This window comes from Ctenopharyngodon idella, chromosome 13 (genome assembly GCF_019924925.1).
Source record: "Ctenopharyngodon idella isolate HZGC_01 chromosome 13, HZGC01, whole genome shotgun sequence".
NCBI classification, from domain to species: Eukaryota; Metazoa; Chordata; class Actinopteri; order Cypriniformes; family Xenocyprididae; genus Ctenopharyngodon; species Ctenopharyngodon idella.
Genome location: NC_067232.1, coordinates 2,533,661 through 2,549,679, shown reverse-complemented (window position 1 = coordinate 2,549,679; position 16,019 = coordinate 2,533,661). Strand labels below are relative to the sequence as shown.

At 36.2% G+C, this 16,019-nt stretch overlaps 1 protein-coding gene across 6 annotated transcripts in view; it reads right to left on the bottom strand.

The window, feature by feature from the left end:
• LOC127524929 (tyrosine-protein phosphatase non-receptor type 13-like) overlaps positions 1-16,019 on the bottom strand; it is an 83,527-nt gene that overhangs the window by 27,219 nt on the left and 40,289 nt on the right. For all 6 annotated transcript variants that reach the window (XM_051916986.1, XM_051916988.1, XM_051916991.1 and 3 more), the window contains exons 8-18: positions 8,734-8,826; positions 7,527-7,617; positions 5,915-6,113; positions 5,086-5,160; positions 4,827-5,001; positions 4,083-4,233; positions 3,315-3,453; positions 2,640-2,792; positions 2,112-2,294; positions 1,792-1,954; positions 180-546 (exon numbers count right to left, since the gene is read on the bottom strand). In XM_051916986.1, coding sequence (XP_051772946.1) covers positions 180-546; positions 1,792-1,954; positions 2,112-2,294; positions 2,640-2,792; positions 3,315-3,453; positions 4,083-4,233; positions 4,827-5,001; positions 5,086-5,160; positions 5,915-6,113; positions 7,527-7,617; positions 8,734-8,826 — 1,789 coding nt within the window. The remainder of the gene's footprint in view (positions 1-179; positions 547-1,791; positions 1,955-2,111; positions 2,295-2,639; positions 2,793-3,314; positions 3,454-4,082; positions 4,234-4,826; positions 5,002-5,085; positions 5,161-5,914; positions 6,114-7,526; positions 7,618-8,733; positions 8,827-16,019) is intronic.

Sequence of the window (16,019 nt, the reverse complement as noted above, 5' to 3'; positions counted from 1 at the left end):
CTCAGATGCTGTATAAATCTCAATTTTAAAAAAAATGGACCCTTATGACTGGTTTTGTGGTCCAGGGTCACATATAAGACAAACTACAGGTGAGAGAGATGCATGAGATAGCCAGTAAAATAAGACAAGATTGCAACCATCATTTGTTTTGTAAATATATGTTTGCATCTGTCTCTCACCTTTCTTGCTGTCTGGCGACAGCGATGGAGTCCGTGTCGGAGCTTGCACGCTGGTGTGATGATGCAAGCACTTGTGATCGGACCATGCTGCTCTGTGATTGGCTACTGAAAGGCACCATCCTGTGCTCTGGCGACTCAGGCAGCTGTCCCAGGTTATGATGGGAACGACTCTTCATCCTGGGGTTGGAGCTGCTGCTGAACCCCGGATAGGGCGGTTCAGGTAGGACATTGAGCCGACCCGATGAACTCTTGCTGAGGGACATCTCAGAGTAGGACATCCTCTTGTAGAGTTCAGGGTCAGTGCTTGGGGACAGACTAACTGCACCCATCCCATCAGTGTACTGCAGACTGCTCAGAGGAGAGTTCTCTACAGGGAAGAAACGATAGAAGATGGTAAAGAACATGCAAAATGCAACTGTTAAATCCATGCTTCAGCTTGCATGCCATTTATGGTTTCTACACAACCAAGAAAGGTTCTACATTATGGCTTGTATTGACCCTATAGAGCATTTTCAACCCTGAACATTTTGAGTTAAATGCCAATAATTTGAAGAGCAAACTGAGGAGGATGGGCCTTTTGGAACACTTCCTTATTTCCCAAGGTCTCTTATATTTCAAAGGAACTTTTCCTTGCTATTTTCTTGCTAGTTTATCCCTAAAACTCTGCCTAAAGTTGTTTTCTTTTTGATGCAAATATTTCAGAATATCAGAAGTAAATATTGAAATATCAGAAGTCATCTTGTTACAGTCTTTAAAATGATGATCATCTTTCTAAATTCTAAAACAGAAAAAAGGTTTAATATTATAAAATTTTGATACCAAGTAAAATCATATGTAAAATGAAAATCCAAAGTAAAATCAAAGTGCCATACATATGCTATAAGACCTACACTACCATTCAAAAGTTTGGGGTTGGTAATGTTTTTTTTTTTTTTTTTTTTTTTTTTTTAAGTTTTTGAAAGATCAATTTAATGAATTCTTGCTGAATAAAAATATTTAATCAATTAAAAATAAATAAATAAATCTTACTGACCAAAACTATGAGAACCATAATAAAATTAAGAAATCAATTATTAATTTATCCAATAAAAATAGAAATCAGTCACAAAAAAAAAATCACTTAAATTCATGTTTAAAATTGTAATATATATATATATATATATATATTTTTTTTTTTTTTATTTATTTATTACAATTTTAAACATGAATTTAAGTGTTTTTTTTTGTCATTGATTTCTATTTGTTTCATTTTTTTACTATATATAAGTAAAAAATTGTAACAAATGTAATACATTAAAATGTATTAAAAAAAAAAAAAAAAGAGAAGAAAAGAAAAGAAAAGAAAACTTTGAACAGTTCACAGCAGCCAATGAATGTATCAACTGAAATACATTCAAGATCAAAACTATTCATTTTCTAAAATGTATGTGGAAATATTGCGTGGAAACTATGGAATATCTGCCTTTCTTGCAGACAAATACACAATCTGAATCTATATTTACAATATTTATGCTGTTTCTTGCTCTTTTACAGCTTCATAAAAAGTAAATAAAATAAAATGAAATGAATGTACACTTTCTGTTTCCATTTTTGTTTGCTCTTTCTTTCTCACCCAGGTCTTGCAGTTCTTGGTTGTTCTGTCTGGCTTTCATGTGCAGGTGGAATTTGTACTGGGCCGAGCACAGGTGCAGCAGATACTGGCAGGTCTTCTGACTGTCTGTCTGAAACAGATGTTTGATCCCGTCCGAAGTATTCTGCAAGCAAATCTTCTTTTTCTGCCACAAAGAAACACATGAGAGGTGTGACCTTGACACTCCAAATAAAGGATTCATGTAAAACAGCCTGAAGCTGAACTTCTTTGGCTTTTTTTTTTTCTAGGAACTCCAACACAGCTGTGCAATTATCACCAAACGTAAACATGCAAAATCTTACCGTGAAAGAGATCTTCTTGGTATCCCTCCAGGGGAACCTTAGCACAGGGGTCCGATTTCCATTCAGGACCTCGAAGATAAGGACACCCTTTGAGTAAATGCCCAGCATGATGCCAGTCAGGGATCTCTTCTCAGGAAGCACACGATGGAAGTGAACTCCATATTCCGGCAGTCTCTGGCACACCTTTACATTACAGAGAAATGATGAGACAGATCTAATCACAAGCAGACTACAACAACAGCTATTAGGAAAAGAAATAGAGCACAATCAAAATAAGTCAGTTTATTCACAATTATTGACTTTACTGTCCTTATCTCGTGAAAAAAGAATAAACAGTTAATGTCTGTGAATGAGTATAACCAAGTTCCAAGAACAACTTTTGATCTTGCTGTAGTCAAGAGAATTTGAGGGAAAACAGATTGCAGCAATCTATGTTTATTCCAGTCAATTACAGAAATTTGGCCAATCAGGAAGCTCTGCCTAGAATCACGCTGCAGGACTGATGGGTTTCATCATTTAATTCCTGACCTTGAGGAACTCAAGCTCGGCCTCCTGCTCCGAAGCATTGTAGTACGAGCTGTGGAGTTTGGGTAGCTCTTCTTTAAGGGTGGTCTGATCAATCTTATCCAGAACCGAAGCGGGGAGGTAGTGTTCTGTCCGGAAATACGTCTTTCCATGGAGCTGATGGAACATGAAGGAGAAAACATGTACTGAACACTCTTAAATATAAAGGTTTCAAAAGGGGGGTTCATGGCGATGCAATAGAAGAACAATTCTGAGTTCCCCAAAGAACCTTTGAACATTTCTTAAAATAACCATTTTTTTCCTGAAGAACCTTTTTCCACTATAAATAATCTTTCATGGAAGGTTCCAAATGTTCTTCATGGAACCATTGATGGCAATAATGAACCATTATTTGTGAGAGTTAATATGATTTTCAGATGGTCAAAACAATCTCTGCTTAAAAAAAAAGGAATTCTTAATAAGATTTTTTTTTTTTTTTTTTAACAAAAATCCTATTTTTAGCTACAAAACACTTGAGTGGTACTGGCGGAAGGGAGAGGTTAAATAAATAAATATGGTAAGATTTTCAGTTGGCCACAACAATCTATCAAAAAACACTGCTGTTCTCAAAAATTAAATTGCAATTTTCAAACCCCATTTGAACATAATATTTCTCTATTTTTTCCATGTTGTTTGTACCTCAGTCTGATAGTCCCCAAACTCTGCCTGCAGTGCCAGAGACGCCAAGATCATGGAATTTTCAAAGTCACAGCGTACCCGCTCCTCTAGGATATCCTTCCGCAGCTGCAAATAGTACTGGTGTTTCGTCATCATGTGTCTATGTAAAAAAAAACACACATTAATTAATTTGGCTTTACTGGATAATACATTTATTGCTGCAAAACCATTCAAAAGATTGAGGTCAGTAAGAATTTTTTTAAAGAAATGAATTTAACTAAGCGTTTTTATATATATATATCTCTCACTGCACTTGTGCGTGAAATACACTCGAGTACAAAACAGCAAGTCAAACCTAACATTGAACACCAGCACATGTTTGGGCATGTATGAGCAAGGTCTAAAATAAAGTGTGAGCAAAGGTGGACAAAGAGAGAAAATATGTATTTTACACAATATGTTTAGACAAATATGTATTGTTTTACTATTGGAAACTATATAACAACTACTTAAATATGTTGCAGTGAGAAAAAAATGCTTTTGAGACCCACTGTAAATCACTTTATCTTTCTTTGTAGTGGCCTAACAAGAGAAATGTGTCACCACATGAAGTTCTGGAGATGCAAAAATAAAATGAAAATTGGAGGAAAAAACATTTGGCTTTCTAGATACATTTATGATATTGCATGCGTTATTTCGCAATTCATAAAATAGCAACTGATCGGCTAGCAAGTTACAATATTTTGGACCCCAACTGCAGTTGTTGTCAGACAACCTCTGAGCTCTTACTGTATCAGATTGACATCATCCTGAAAGAACTTGATACGCAGAAACAGATTAAAATTGACATCAATTTTCTTTTTCCTAGGGTCATCCTTCCAACCATCAGGTGCCACCTTTGAAAGTTTGGCATCAGGTTCGACGAAGTAGAACTCGTCATCTAAAAAAAGGAAAAAGAAAATAAGAAAAACAAACACTTCATGCTAAAAGAGTTCAATGCAGCATGACAAGCAAAGCTTTTGGCTTGGGAGGCATGAGTCAGAGGACTTAATGAACCATCTGTGGACACAAACCACCCGTGTCCATTAGAGCCGTAACTAGAGGAGTCATGCAGGGGCAGCGTGTCAGGATGAGAACAACAGAATTATTTATTCTGTCGTATTTACACACTTCATAATCAAATAACTCTGTTCACCCGAACATGTACCAGTAACATAAGCTGTCCTGTTGACATTTCAGGGAAAATCTACCTCAATATCATTAAAAATTAAACGACGCAGGATTGATGAGATATACATAAATGCAGCATGGTGCTTTCATTTAGACTCAACAAATACTGAAGAATACACAAAACTGTGAAGGAAACTGCATTTCTCATCAAAACAAAACCAAAGAAATTCCAACTGCACAAAGTGTCAGCCTTTTTTGTTTTAGACAGACAGGTATACAAGAAAATAATGCAGAAAGGCAGAAAGGTAAGGAAAGGAATTTGATGCATTTAATAACAATTTAAAAGAAAGATGTTTTATGCACCTTTAAGGTAGGCGAGGCTGAAGAGATGGTGCTCCACCAGTCCAATGTGAGCTACAACCATGTCTAAAACGTCCTTACAGACCGCCTTCACATCACAACACAGCTCCAACTTCTGCCCATTTAGTAAGACCACCCCCACCTTTCTCTGACTCTCCTCCACCTTCCCACGCTTGTTCTGTCAAAACGTGCAAAAATTATAATGCATACATATATACACTAACATGTAGCAGCATAAATCAAAGCAGTTTCACTGTCTTACCAATATGGACGAAGGCACGCTTAAAACCACAGTTGGCTCACTGCTCATCCTCACAAACTCGGGGCCAAACAAATTCTACAACACAGACATTTGGGTTTGTTTGTTTTTTTTTTTCAAACATCCCACAGAGACCTTAAGTTGAACATAGTTTTAGTAGCAAAATCTGATTCTGCTTTTACATATGAAAAAGTTCTACACCATTTGCAATTATACCATATAATCTGAAGTCAAACTGAATTATTTTGTTTGCATCATTCACACTATAACTTGCATAATCTGAATTCAATCTGAATTTTGTTTATCTATTTCTTCAGCTTTGCACAAAACTTGCATAAGGTAAATATGAACTCAGTGTGAATGATGCAGAGCTAAAGTGAATTCAATGTGAATTCAGATTAACTGGATTATGTTAACTTATTCACAAAGCCATATGCATAAAGTAAATTCTGAATTGAATTCGCTTTAAGCATATTCAGTCATAATCAAATTACATTACTTTATCCTTCGTCATTAATTCTGTAACTTGAATAAACTGAATTCAATCAGAGTTCAGTTGACTCCTTTACAGCATTTGTACTAAAACCAGATAAATCAAAAAATAAGAACTCAGTTGAATGTGATTTATATTTATAAAAGTTACGGTGTGAACGTCACAAAGCAAAAGTAAAGTCAATCTGAATCCAGATGAACTGGATTATGACATTTTTGGATCATTCACAATGTAAAATGAATGAAGTGAATTCAATCTGAATTCAGTGCAACTATCTTTCGGCATTAACACTAACTTGTACAATGTGAATTTAATCTGAATTCTGCAGCACTGTATTACTTTAGATTTGCGTGGATGGAGGCCTGTTTCCAAAGGACTGCTATGAAGAGGCTCCGCCAGGTCCAGTATGGAGGTGCGCGGGTCTTCGCCGGGGTAGGCGGAGGCTCTGGACAGCCGGGCCTGGAGCCTGTGCAATTCTTCCTGACGCTGGATCAGAAGTTCTGTGCCCAATAACTCATCCTGACCCGCCTCAAAAAGTCTGGACACAAGGCAAAACCGGTATGGTGTTTATAAGTATTGTAATTCAGTGCAGTTTTATTCTGCTTATATATACTTATACATATATTTTATATAAGTATGTGAGTATGTGTGTGTTTATTTCTGTAATTAAAATATCAGCACATTTCAATATTAAGTTATCCCTTAGACTTTAAGATAAAAGGATGGATAAGACAACTAACACTGTTAGTTAAATGAGTGTGAAGTGTTATGCGTTATGTCAGCACACTTGCATGCCATCCAATGGCAGAGCCAGCTGGCTGCCATAGGCGACCTATGGTGCGGCTCTGCGCCCTGGGCATCCTCAGGGAATCAATTACTGAACTCTCCCCAAAACCTGCTCTACACAACAGCAGCACCTGGCAACCATCACCCATTGCCAACATCTACTTCAAGAAAGAACAGGGTAGTTCATCTGGTTAACCAGCAGGGGGAGGAGTAGAATCACTGGCTCAATGAGAAACACTTTAGATGGAAGTATTTACGGTATTTACACTGACTTTTGGGGGTTTGCCATGGATAATAAGGATAAAATGCAACAAAAGCTGCTGGAAGAGCACTGGAAAAGCTGTTAATAGGCAGAGAACAAGGAAAAACGGTGGGATATCAAAGTGCAAAGTATCTAACATAGACTGGCCTGGCTTACGATTATGATAGTGGTGATGACATATTTAAATTCTCACCCCTTCACTGCCAGAAAATCACTATTTTTTAAAACATTTTTCCATATATTTATAAGCAGCACACTTTATCCATAATCTGAATAATACACACAAACAGGCATTAGAAGTTATATTAATGAGCATACTTTTACAGAAACTTGTTGACATTACTAGATTTATTGTAAAATAAACTGATTTATGAGCCGACGAAATTGTGAGAACAACTTAAATGTGCTCAAAAGTCAGTTTATGACATTTCTTACAATATTCATGACCATTTCAAAACTGTAGGGCAAATTATTTAGAATATTCTGGAAATCGAGCGAGCGAAAGAGAAAGCCTGTTTCCACCTGGTATCAAAATGTGTTTTTTGTGAAAATGGGTTTTTAATAACAAAACTAAACATTAACCCAAACCTTATTCCTAAAAGTGAGAGAAAATATTTACATCACATATCTGGGGATGTCTCCATAGGGGGGTTTCTGGGGGACAATTTTGTCCCAAAGTATAGCTAACTGAAGCCACACACACACAGTGCTGCAGTTCTTGTAATCAGAACTAAACTTGAACAGGATGAGAGGAAATGAACTCAGGAAGGGTTTAGATTATCATTAACTTGGGCCTGGGTCCACAACCACAAAAGAACTCAAGAAGGGGTCAGTACAGACAGGACAGGCATGATTGATCAACACAAACCAGGAAACATCAGAGAAAAAAAAAAAGAGAAATACCTGTGTCTCTGTGCACTGCTAAGTGAAACGGCGTCATGCTCTGACAGGCCGACCTGAGAGCTGAACCGCCTCAAATCTTCTGGCTTCTTAGCTGTTTGTGTACAAAAAAAGTTGTGAAACGAATGCATGTGAAGTATGTGCCTTGCACGGTACAGTAATAAGGAAATCAAAACATTTTTTATGTCCCCTAAATGAAATGTAGGGCCATCAATGAGTTGATTCAAATTACATTCATCTAAACTGTTGAAATGGTCACAGAATTACAATATGTGATGACTCACTCATAAATATAAATAATAATCCTTTTCTTATAAATAAACAATCTATTTTTTTTTATATCGATTCAAGTAAAATATGAGCCAGAAATAAACCCTAAAAGGTAACTCAGGGTACCTGTTACCACTACTAAATGCATGGTTGCAAGTTAAAAATGATAATTTATTGTTTTAATTAAACCTTTTAAGTTGCAAACATTATTTTGTGCAATTCTATTGACATAATAATGTTGATCATTACATTAACTTAATATCGTCTGTAATTTAAACTCAAATTTCTGCGTTAATTGGCTTTTTTGAAAAATTAGGTTGTAGTAACTTAATGAAATTGGTTCGATAACTTCGGAAATTAGGCAGCGGATTTCTAGTTCCCAGCATGCTTTGCATAGGACTGGATAAGGAGAATAATGTTGGAATTAAGTGTTCATTTATTTGTTTTTAGTGAAGGGAAAGACATGTTAGTGTTTAATGCTGTTATGTTTGACATTTAAAAGAGTCTCTGTAATGTTGAAGTGGTTACCATTGTGCTGAAGAGTAGATACATGAAGGTAAACACAATTGAGTCTATAAGCGATGACTGCACTAATGCCAATGACAAGTAATATCTTACATCTTAAAAAAGTTATGTTAGCAGCATGTGCTTTGATAGCTGTTGATTTTAACTGAAATAGATAAGATTAATTGGTTCCAGGGCATCAACTCTGGTAGTTGGAGTGACTTAATTTTTTTGAGCAATCAACTTAATTTGTTCCTCTAACTCAATGTAGCTTGTTGGTTAAATATAAATTCACTCAAAATTGTATTAACTCAACAAAATTGATGCAAACTGTTGCATTAATTTTTTTGTTGAGACAACACATTATTTTTTAGAGTGTAATTTATACAAAAAAACGAAGAAAAAAAAAAACGATTGATGAGGTCATTAGTACAACCTTGTCTGTAGTCGGGGTCTGATGATGCCACCGAGGGGCTTTCGCTGGAGGAACTGTAGTCACTGTGGTATCTTCTGTGAGTATGCAGGGGATCTGAAAATGGAAATTCACACACACACACAAAAAATCCCATTCAAATTCAAATTCTTGTAAACTCCATTATGTAAGAATGGAGCACAGCACATTCAAATAGTCAACACATCAATCAAATAGTTAACCTGTCGATTCTAGCAATTTCTTTAAAAAATCAGGGACAGCCCTGCTCTCATCTTGTGTTTTATTATTAAAAAGAACATTCCTGTCACACTTACGGTCTTTTAAATCATGTCCAAAAAACCCACTACTAGAAACCACTTCTATGTCCCCATGACACACCGAATCAGAAAACTGACCCTAATATTCTCAGACATGGTCTGTTATTATCATAGTAAACACAGATGTTGCTGGAAACAACTTTTGGCTTGGGATTATTATACAGATTATTTCCATCATTGTGAGCACTGATGGGAGTTTAGAAATGTGATGAGGGAGTCTCTAAAGAGCTTCCAAATATTCATACAGAAATTAATCGTGTAGGCCAGTGGTTTTCAACCGCGGCCCACTAGGGGTCCTCAGTGATCCTCCAGGGGGGCCGCGAGATAACTTAAAATTAATTTAAATATATTAATATAATTCATTAGTTTAATTATTAATACGTTACATTAAAAAAGCTTCATTAAATTAATTAAAAAATACATTTAAAACAAGGCACCACCTCTCTCGTACGTATTCTGTGATTGTTTTGGATCAGCCCAGGCCATTTCTCATCGTGCTGCTGTGAAATACAGACTGAGCGGTGGCTCAAAACGCAAACTCTCTCAGTTGGAAAAAGAAAACCAGTGTCGCTAAAAAGGTTTTGATGGATGACAAATGTAATGAAGGTAAAGACGATTACAGTCGTTCATAAGGCATGCGCGAGTCCGTTATTATGCGCAAACAAAGCGCACGTGCGCTCTCGACTCACTGATCGCTTTAACACCGTTCAAGTTAGTTCAATATATTCGCGTAGTTAAAGTAATTAATGTACTGTGAGTGTTTTATAACGGATGCTCGCCGAACAAGCGTGTTTTGGAGAAGTTTGAGATGATCAATGGTGTTAGTCGTTTTGAATGGATCCGCATAGTATTTAGATTCAGTCCTTTGGTATCTCCCTGTGGTCTTGTTTGGTATGGCAGGTTGACTTGTGCTTATTTGTTTAAGTTACTGTATTACTGAGCAGAGTAAGTACTTTTAAGTTGTAAAGAATGTCTGCAAAGTATGTTTGCAAAAAAACAACTCTTGAACCTTCAGTTTCTTCTTTAAAGAAATAATAACATGGGGTTGAAAAGTAATAACACTACAATACAAATGTTCTTGTGAATTGGGGGGGGGGGGGGGGGGGGGGGGGGGGGGCATGCAGTATTGATTCGGAGAGGAGGGGGGCCTTGGTGTAAAAAAGGTTGGGAACCAGTGGTGTAGGCTTTTGGTATGCGTTTTGGTAACATGCATGTACTGTAAATCATGTTCTTACACATATCATGTTTTATGATCTCAAATGAAGGTATGTGACCAGCATTGAAGTTGAAGGCCTTTGAGTAAAAATTAAATGGCATCAGCAAATCACACCCAACTTTTATCAATATGACCTGGATTGCAGTACGGATTAGAGTTGAGATTAAAAATGCTGGAAAAGGTTTACACTATACAGCACGAATACAGCACAATATCTGATCACTAATCCAGTAAAGTACAGTGGAACTATTACTACTCCACTGAAGCTCCTCAAAAGCACTGAGAAACTGTATGAACACCATATGGCAGTCATTTCACCTGTCAGAACCTTAACAATTAAAGACCCAAGGCCTCAAACCTGATAAAACCACTCCAGGCTGACCCAATAAATGTTAACATGGCTCTGGACTAAGAAGTGTCAGAACTGAGGAATCTGTTTGATACTGATCAGCCTTTAATATTTTTTAAAGATTGTATCATTGGAAAGCAAATGATCTCATTTCTGGCTATTGTACATTTTTATTAAATCATTTAATTATTTTTTAAATTAAATTATTTGTATTAGGTTGTTCTAACATTTTCACCTTAAGAAATACTATAGTCCCTGTCTGCGTGTTTTCAGTCAAATTATTCCCCTGTTTGCATTTCCAAACCAAGCTCAGGTAGGAAACTCTGAATCATTGACTCAGCTTTACTCTGTGCATGTGTGTGTACATTACGTCACTATCTAAACTATGCCTGAAACTTGACAGCATCCCCCATGTGTGGCATGCTACCTCTGTGCACTATTTGACAAGTCTGTCAGGACCAGAAAATCAAGTCCATGCACTTCAGTTACTCAATGCTGCATATTTAGCATTAACAGAATTCCTGAGTGTATCTCAAGCCAGGAGTTTCGGAAAGGCAGAGTTCAAAACTCATCAGAACAATGAAGCTTTCATCTTATGCTCGACTGACTGCTCTCCTCAGTAAACAATTAGTTCAACCTTGAGTGAAACTTTTAAACAATGACAATTATGTAAAGCAATCGAACAACTGCACGTAAAGAGACAAAAATGCTACTGATCGTCTTTTTACCGAAACACTAAAGGATGTGTAAACAGTTGGATAAATTCAGTGAACCAACCAGTCCACTGACTTAAATGAAACCACCTGCTCATGGAGGAAATATAGACAAATAAACAGCATTCTTGAGCCGGACCATCACTGGGTGTTTGTGAGCTCCGAAGTAACATTGTGTTGTCTTTACAAAAGGTGATGATCCACAAAATTAAAAACAAATCAAAAAAAAAAAAAAAAAGAAGAAGAAAAAAGTTCATTCATCATTCATTACAAAAATAAAATAAACTATAAAAAATAAAATAAAGTAAAAAATAAAAAAATAAATAAGTACACTAAATAAATAAAATAAAATACCACAATAAGTATATATATATATATATATATATATATATATATATATATATATATATATATATATATATATAAAACACTTATAATAAATAAATAAAATATAAAAACAAATATAAATAAAGTGTATTTATTTATTTATTGGCTGGTTGGAAAAATGCATTTTATTAATTCCCATTTTTCTCAATAGTGGACAAATTTCACTATATTGTAATACAATAATTTTTGTACAATGATTTTTTTAAAGGGTTAGTTTACCCCAAAATGAAAATTCTGTCATTAATTACTCACCCTCATGTCGTTCCACACCCATAAGACCTTCGTTCATCTTTGTAAAACAAATTAAGATATTTTTGATAAAGTCCGATGACTCAGTGAAGCCTCCATTGCAAGCAAGATAATTAACACTTTAAAAATGCTCAGAAAGCTACTAAAAACATATTTAAAACAGTTCATGTGACTACAGTGGTTCAACCTTAATGTTATGAAGCGACGAGAATACCTTTTGTGCGCCCAAAAAAAAAAAAAAAAAAAAAAAAAATAGCAACTTTATTCAACAAAATCTAGTGATGGGCGATTTCAAAACACTGTTTCATGAAGCTTCGAAGCTTTATGAATCTTTTGTTTCGAATCAATGGTTCAGCGCGCCAAAGTCATGTGATATCAGTAAATGTGGCTTTGTTACGTCATAAGTGTTTCGAAATTTCAACAGTTCACGTGACTTTGGCAGTTTGATATCGGCCATCACTAGATATTGTTGAATAAAGTCGCCATTTTGTTTTTTTGGCGCACAAAAAGTATTCTCGTCACTTTATAACATTAAGGTTGAACCACTGTAGTCTGTACCACTGTAACTGTTTTAAATATGTCTTCAGTAGCTTTCTGGGCATTGAAAGTGTTAAAATTATCTTGCTGTCAATGGAGGCCTCACTGAGCCATCGGATTTTATCAAAAATATCTTAATTTGTGTTCTGAAGATGAACGAAGGTCTTACGGGTGTGCAACGACATGAGGGTGAGTAATTAATGACAGAATTTTCATTTTTGGGTGAACTAACCCTTTAACAACAAATTAATATGATGCATACTTCATATTTAATGGGGGGTTGCATTAAAAGAGCTTAAATGTCATGCTGTAGCAACAACAACAATCCTATAAATTGGTCCTAAAACACAACCTAAAAAACATAACCTGGGCATGTTATTTTGTGAGATTCACCCCACAACACATGTCTGTAGAAAGGGAGGAGGACCTGGCAACCCTAAAAGGGCATTAAAAACCACTGCAACACACATATAAACACAAACCAAGACACACTCACTAAACAAAAAAACAAAAACAGACACGCATACACATTCTAGTTTGAATACAATGGGAAATGCCCACACAGTGTAGTTATCAGAGCCCTGTGGGAGTTTGGCGGGCTGTGAAGTGAGTCACTCGCACACAAACACGCACCGTATCATCAAACTGGCCACAGCACTGTAGGAGTGAGAGCACGTCTACTAAAAGACTCTGAAGGCAAGTTCAGAGCTGTCACATTAACTCCCCCGTGTGTGCGCTTTCTCTCGACTCATAATTTATGTTACAACTCTTTTTGTAGAGTGAAAATCGTGAAATGGGCAGAGGAAAGAACGAGTGCATTAGGGAGAAAGACAGCATGTTCTACTACAGGCTGCGTGCATTACGTAATGTCATACGAATCAATTTTCTGCCACGTTTCATGCCACTTTGCAGATGTGAGATAATTCAAGAGAAAATGCCTCGGGATCACTGCCCACCACAAGCTGAACGACAGTAATACACGACATCTGCCAAACAAATGTGTGATCATTTTATTGATGCCTTGACATAGAGCTCCGTGTAGTTTCACATGTTCCTGTGTCATTAATAGGCCTTATTTATCTTAAATGCCTCATTTATGAAAAAATTCTATGTAAATTGTTTGTGAATCCATTTATTCGAATATGACAAGAATACACAAGAATGGTGTTAAAAACTATTTACATGGAAATTTGCTCTGCTCAAGTTTTATTAATGGCCTAATAAGTTTATTAAGTAATTTGGTGTTGACATTTCAGACAAAAAATATTGAAAATGCATATAATATTCAGTGGACAAAAAAGTACAGAAAAGATCACATTTATTAAATATGACCAAAGACTTTAAAGGGGTCATGCCATGGATTTTTTTATTATTATTATTTTAATAAGTTCCTCTAGGTTCACTTATAATGTTAATAAAGTTTTGCACAACAAAACAAATATATATGCAGAAAAACACTTATTTTCAACCCTCTTTCTGACCCTTCTGATCCGTTTTTAAGGGAAGGCTTCTTTAAAGCTTGTTGGTAAAAGGCCACTGTTATGATTGGCTAACATCACTGCATAGGAAACGGTATCAACGCCCACATGCTATTCCACTCGAGTCAGTGTTTTGAAAACATTATCCATTTAAAACAGTCATTTACAGACAAAGCATTATGAAATCATTTACTTACGGTTTGTGATGCAGCTGCTGTCAGATTTAGTACAGCTGACTGCTTCATCTTTCAACAAAAGTTTATTTTCGAAATCACCACTACCCTGTGCCTCGTTTACAAAACAAAATGCTCCGAACAAACATATAATCCTCCAACATAATCCGGTAAGCCATTAAAATAAACCATCCACTAGTTTCCAAGGCTGGGATCCTTCTGAAGTCTGTACAAAGTTTGTTTAAACGTTCTTGTTTCCTTTTATTTATTTTGAAAATCTGAGGTAAATTGTCAATTGTTGCTTTCAGTACGGCTATAAAAGACACACAAAATGATATTCAAACTCATATTAGGTGCTTTTAACATTAAATAAAGCACATAAACAGTACCTGAAATTATCGTTATCATACTTTGTGTTGTTGTTCCAGCCACGATGTTGCAGAAAAATAGAAACCGTTTCTAAAATAGAATCATTGTATGTCGCCGTCACAGCTAGTTAGGACAAAAACTCAGATTAACATGGAAAAGATACCTTTTATCGCATGTTGCAGTGTCACGTCTGGACCTCGTATATGTCAAAAGATCAAGGCAAATTTGATTTCTCATGTTATAAGCGATTTAAAGGGGTGGTTGATTTTGATTTCACTTTTTTTTTTTTTTAACTTTAGTTAGTGTTTAATGTTGCTGTTTGAGCAAAAACAACATCTGCAAAGTTACGACGCTCAAAGTTCAATGCAAAGGGAGATATTTTCTTTTACAGAAATCGCTTTTAAGGACTACAACAAACTAGTAGGGACTACAACAAGCTTCTTCCTGGGCTGGTGACATCACAAACCCTAAAATTTACATAAACCCTGTAATGTTTTGGCTGCGTGAGATTCTCCAGCTTTGTTGTTGTTGAGCAACCGAAGCACAAGCTGAAACTCACTTTGCCTTCAGAAAAGTCCAACATGAGGTGCGCAGACTAAAAAGATCCAAGTACACAAAAAATGCACAAAGAAGCCCGCATTCTAATGAAAAATAAAGACACTAAATGCGAGATAAAATCCACAGCTTTATTGAAAAACGGCAAACGTTTCGGTCACATGTGACCTTTCTCAAAACCTCTCACACATTTGGTGTCTTTCTTTTTCATTATTAGAGTGTGCAGGCTTCTGCAAATAAAAGCCAAAACAGATGGCATCCCAATGGATGTTGGATCTCAACTGTTGGGTCCAAATTTGCTGGGTCTGCCAAGAGCGGCCGGCCTGTCCTGACCTCAGATCTTGTAAGTTAGCCATTAAAAGCTCAGAGGATCGGTACATGAAGGTGGACAGGTCATACATACTGTATCAACGCCACCACAGTATCTTCTGCTAAATCTCTTTCAGGCAGGAAAACACCCACATTTAGGCATATTCTGTTGATTTCTTCCCTACTCTCCCTTTTCCCAATACTGCATGCTCTTCATCACTTCCTCATGTTCCTTGCCTCTTTCCAATAATTTTTTTTCTCAACAGTCTCCTCTGATCTTGATGTTTTAGAGGCCCGGGGCAGTTTGGACTCATATACTAGTGATTATTGCCACTGAAAGTCTTACAAGCAAATGGATTTCAACTAAAAAAGAAATAAAAACAAAGGAAGAAAAAAAGAACAAGGGATTAATGGGGTAATTAAAGCCTGATGAGGACAGAAAACACAAAAGGGTTTTGGGAGTGAGGCTGTTTTCATTAATGCGCTTAACACTGAAGAGGCTTGTTCATTAGAGTTGCTTTGTTTCCGTCCTGTAAAGAGCTGATTTTAAGAGGAAGGTCAGAGTTTTACTAGCAAAGTGGAAAAGACTTTCATTCTGTCGAGTCAAAGTTCTGACTTGCATATCCTCTTGAGTATT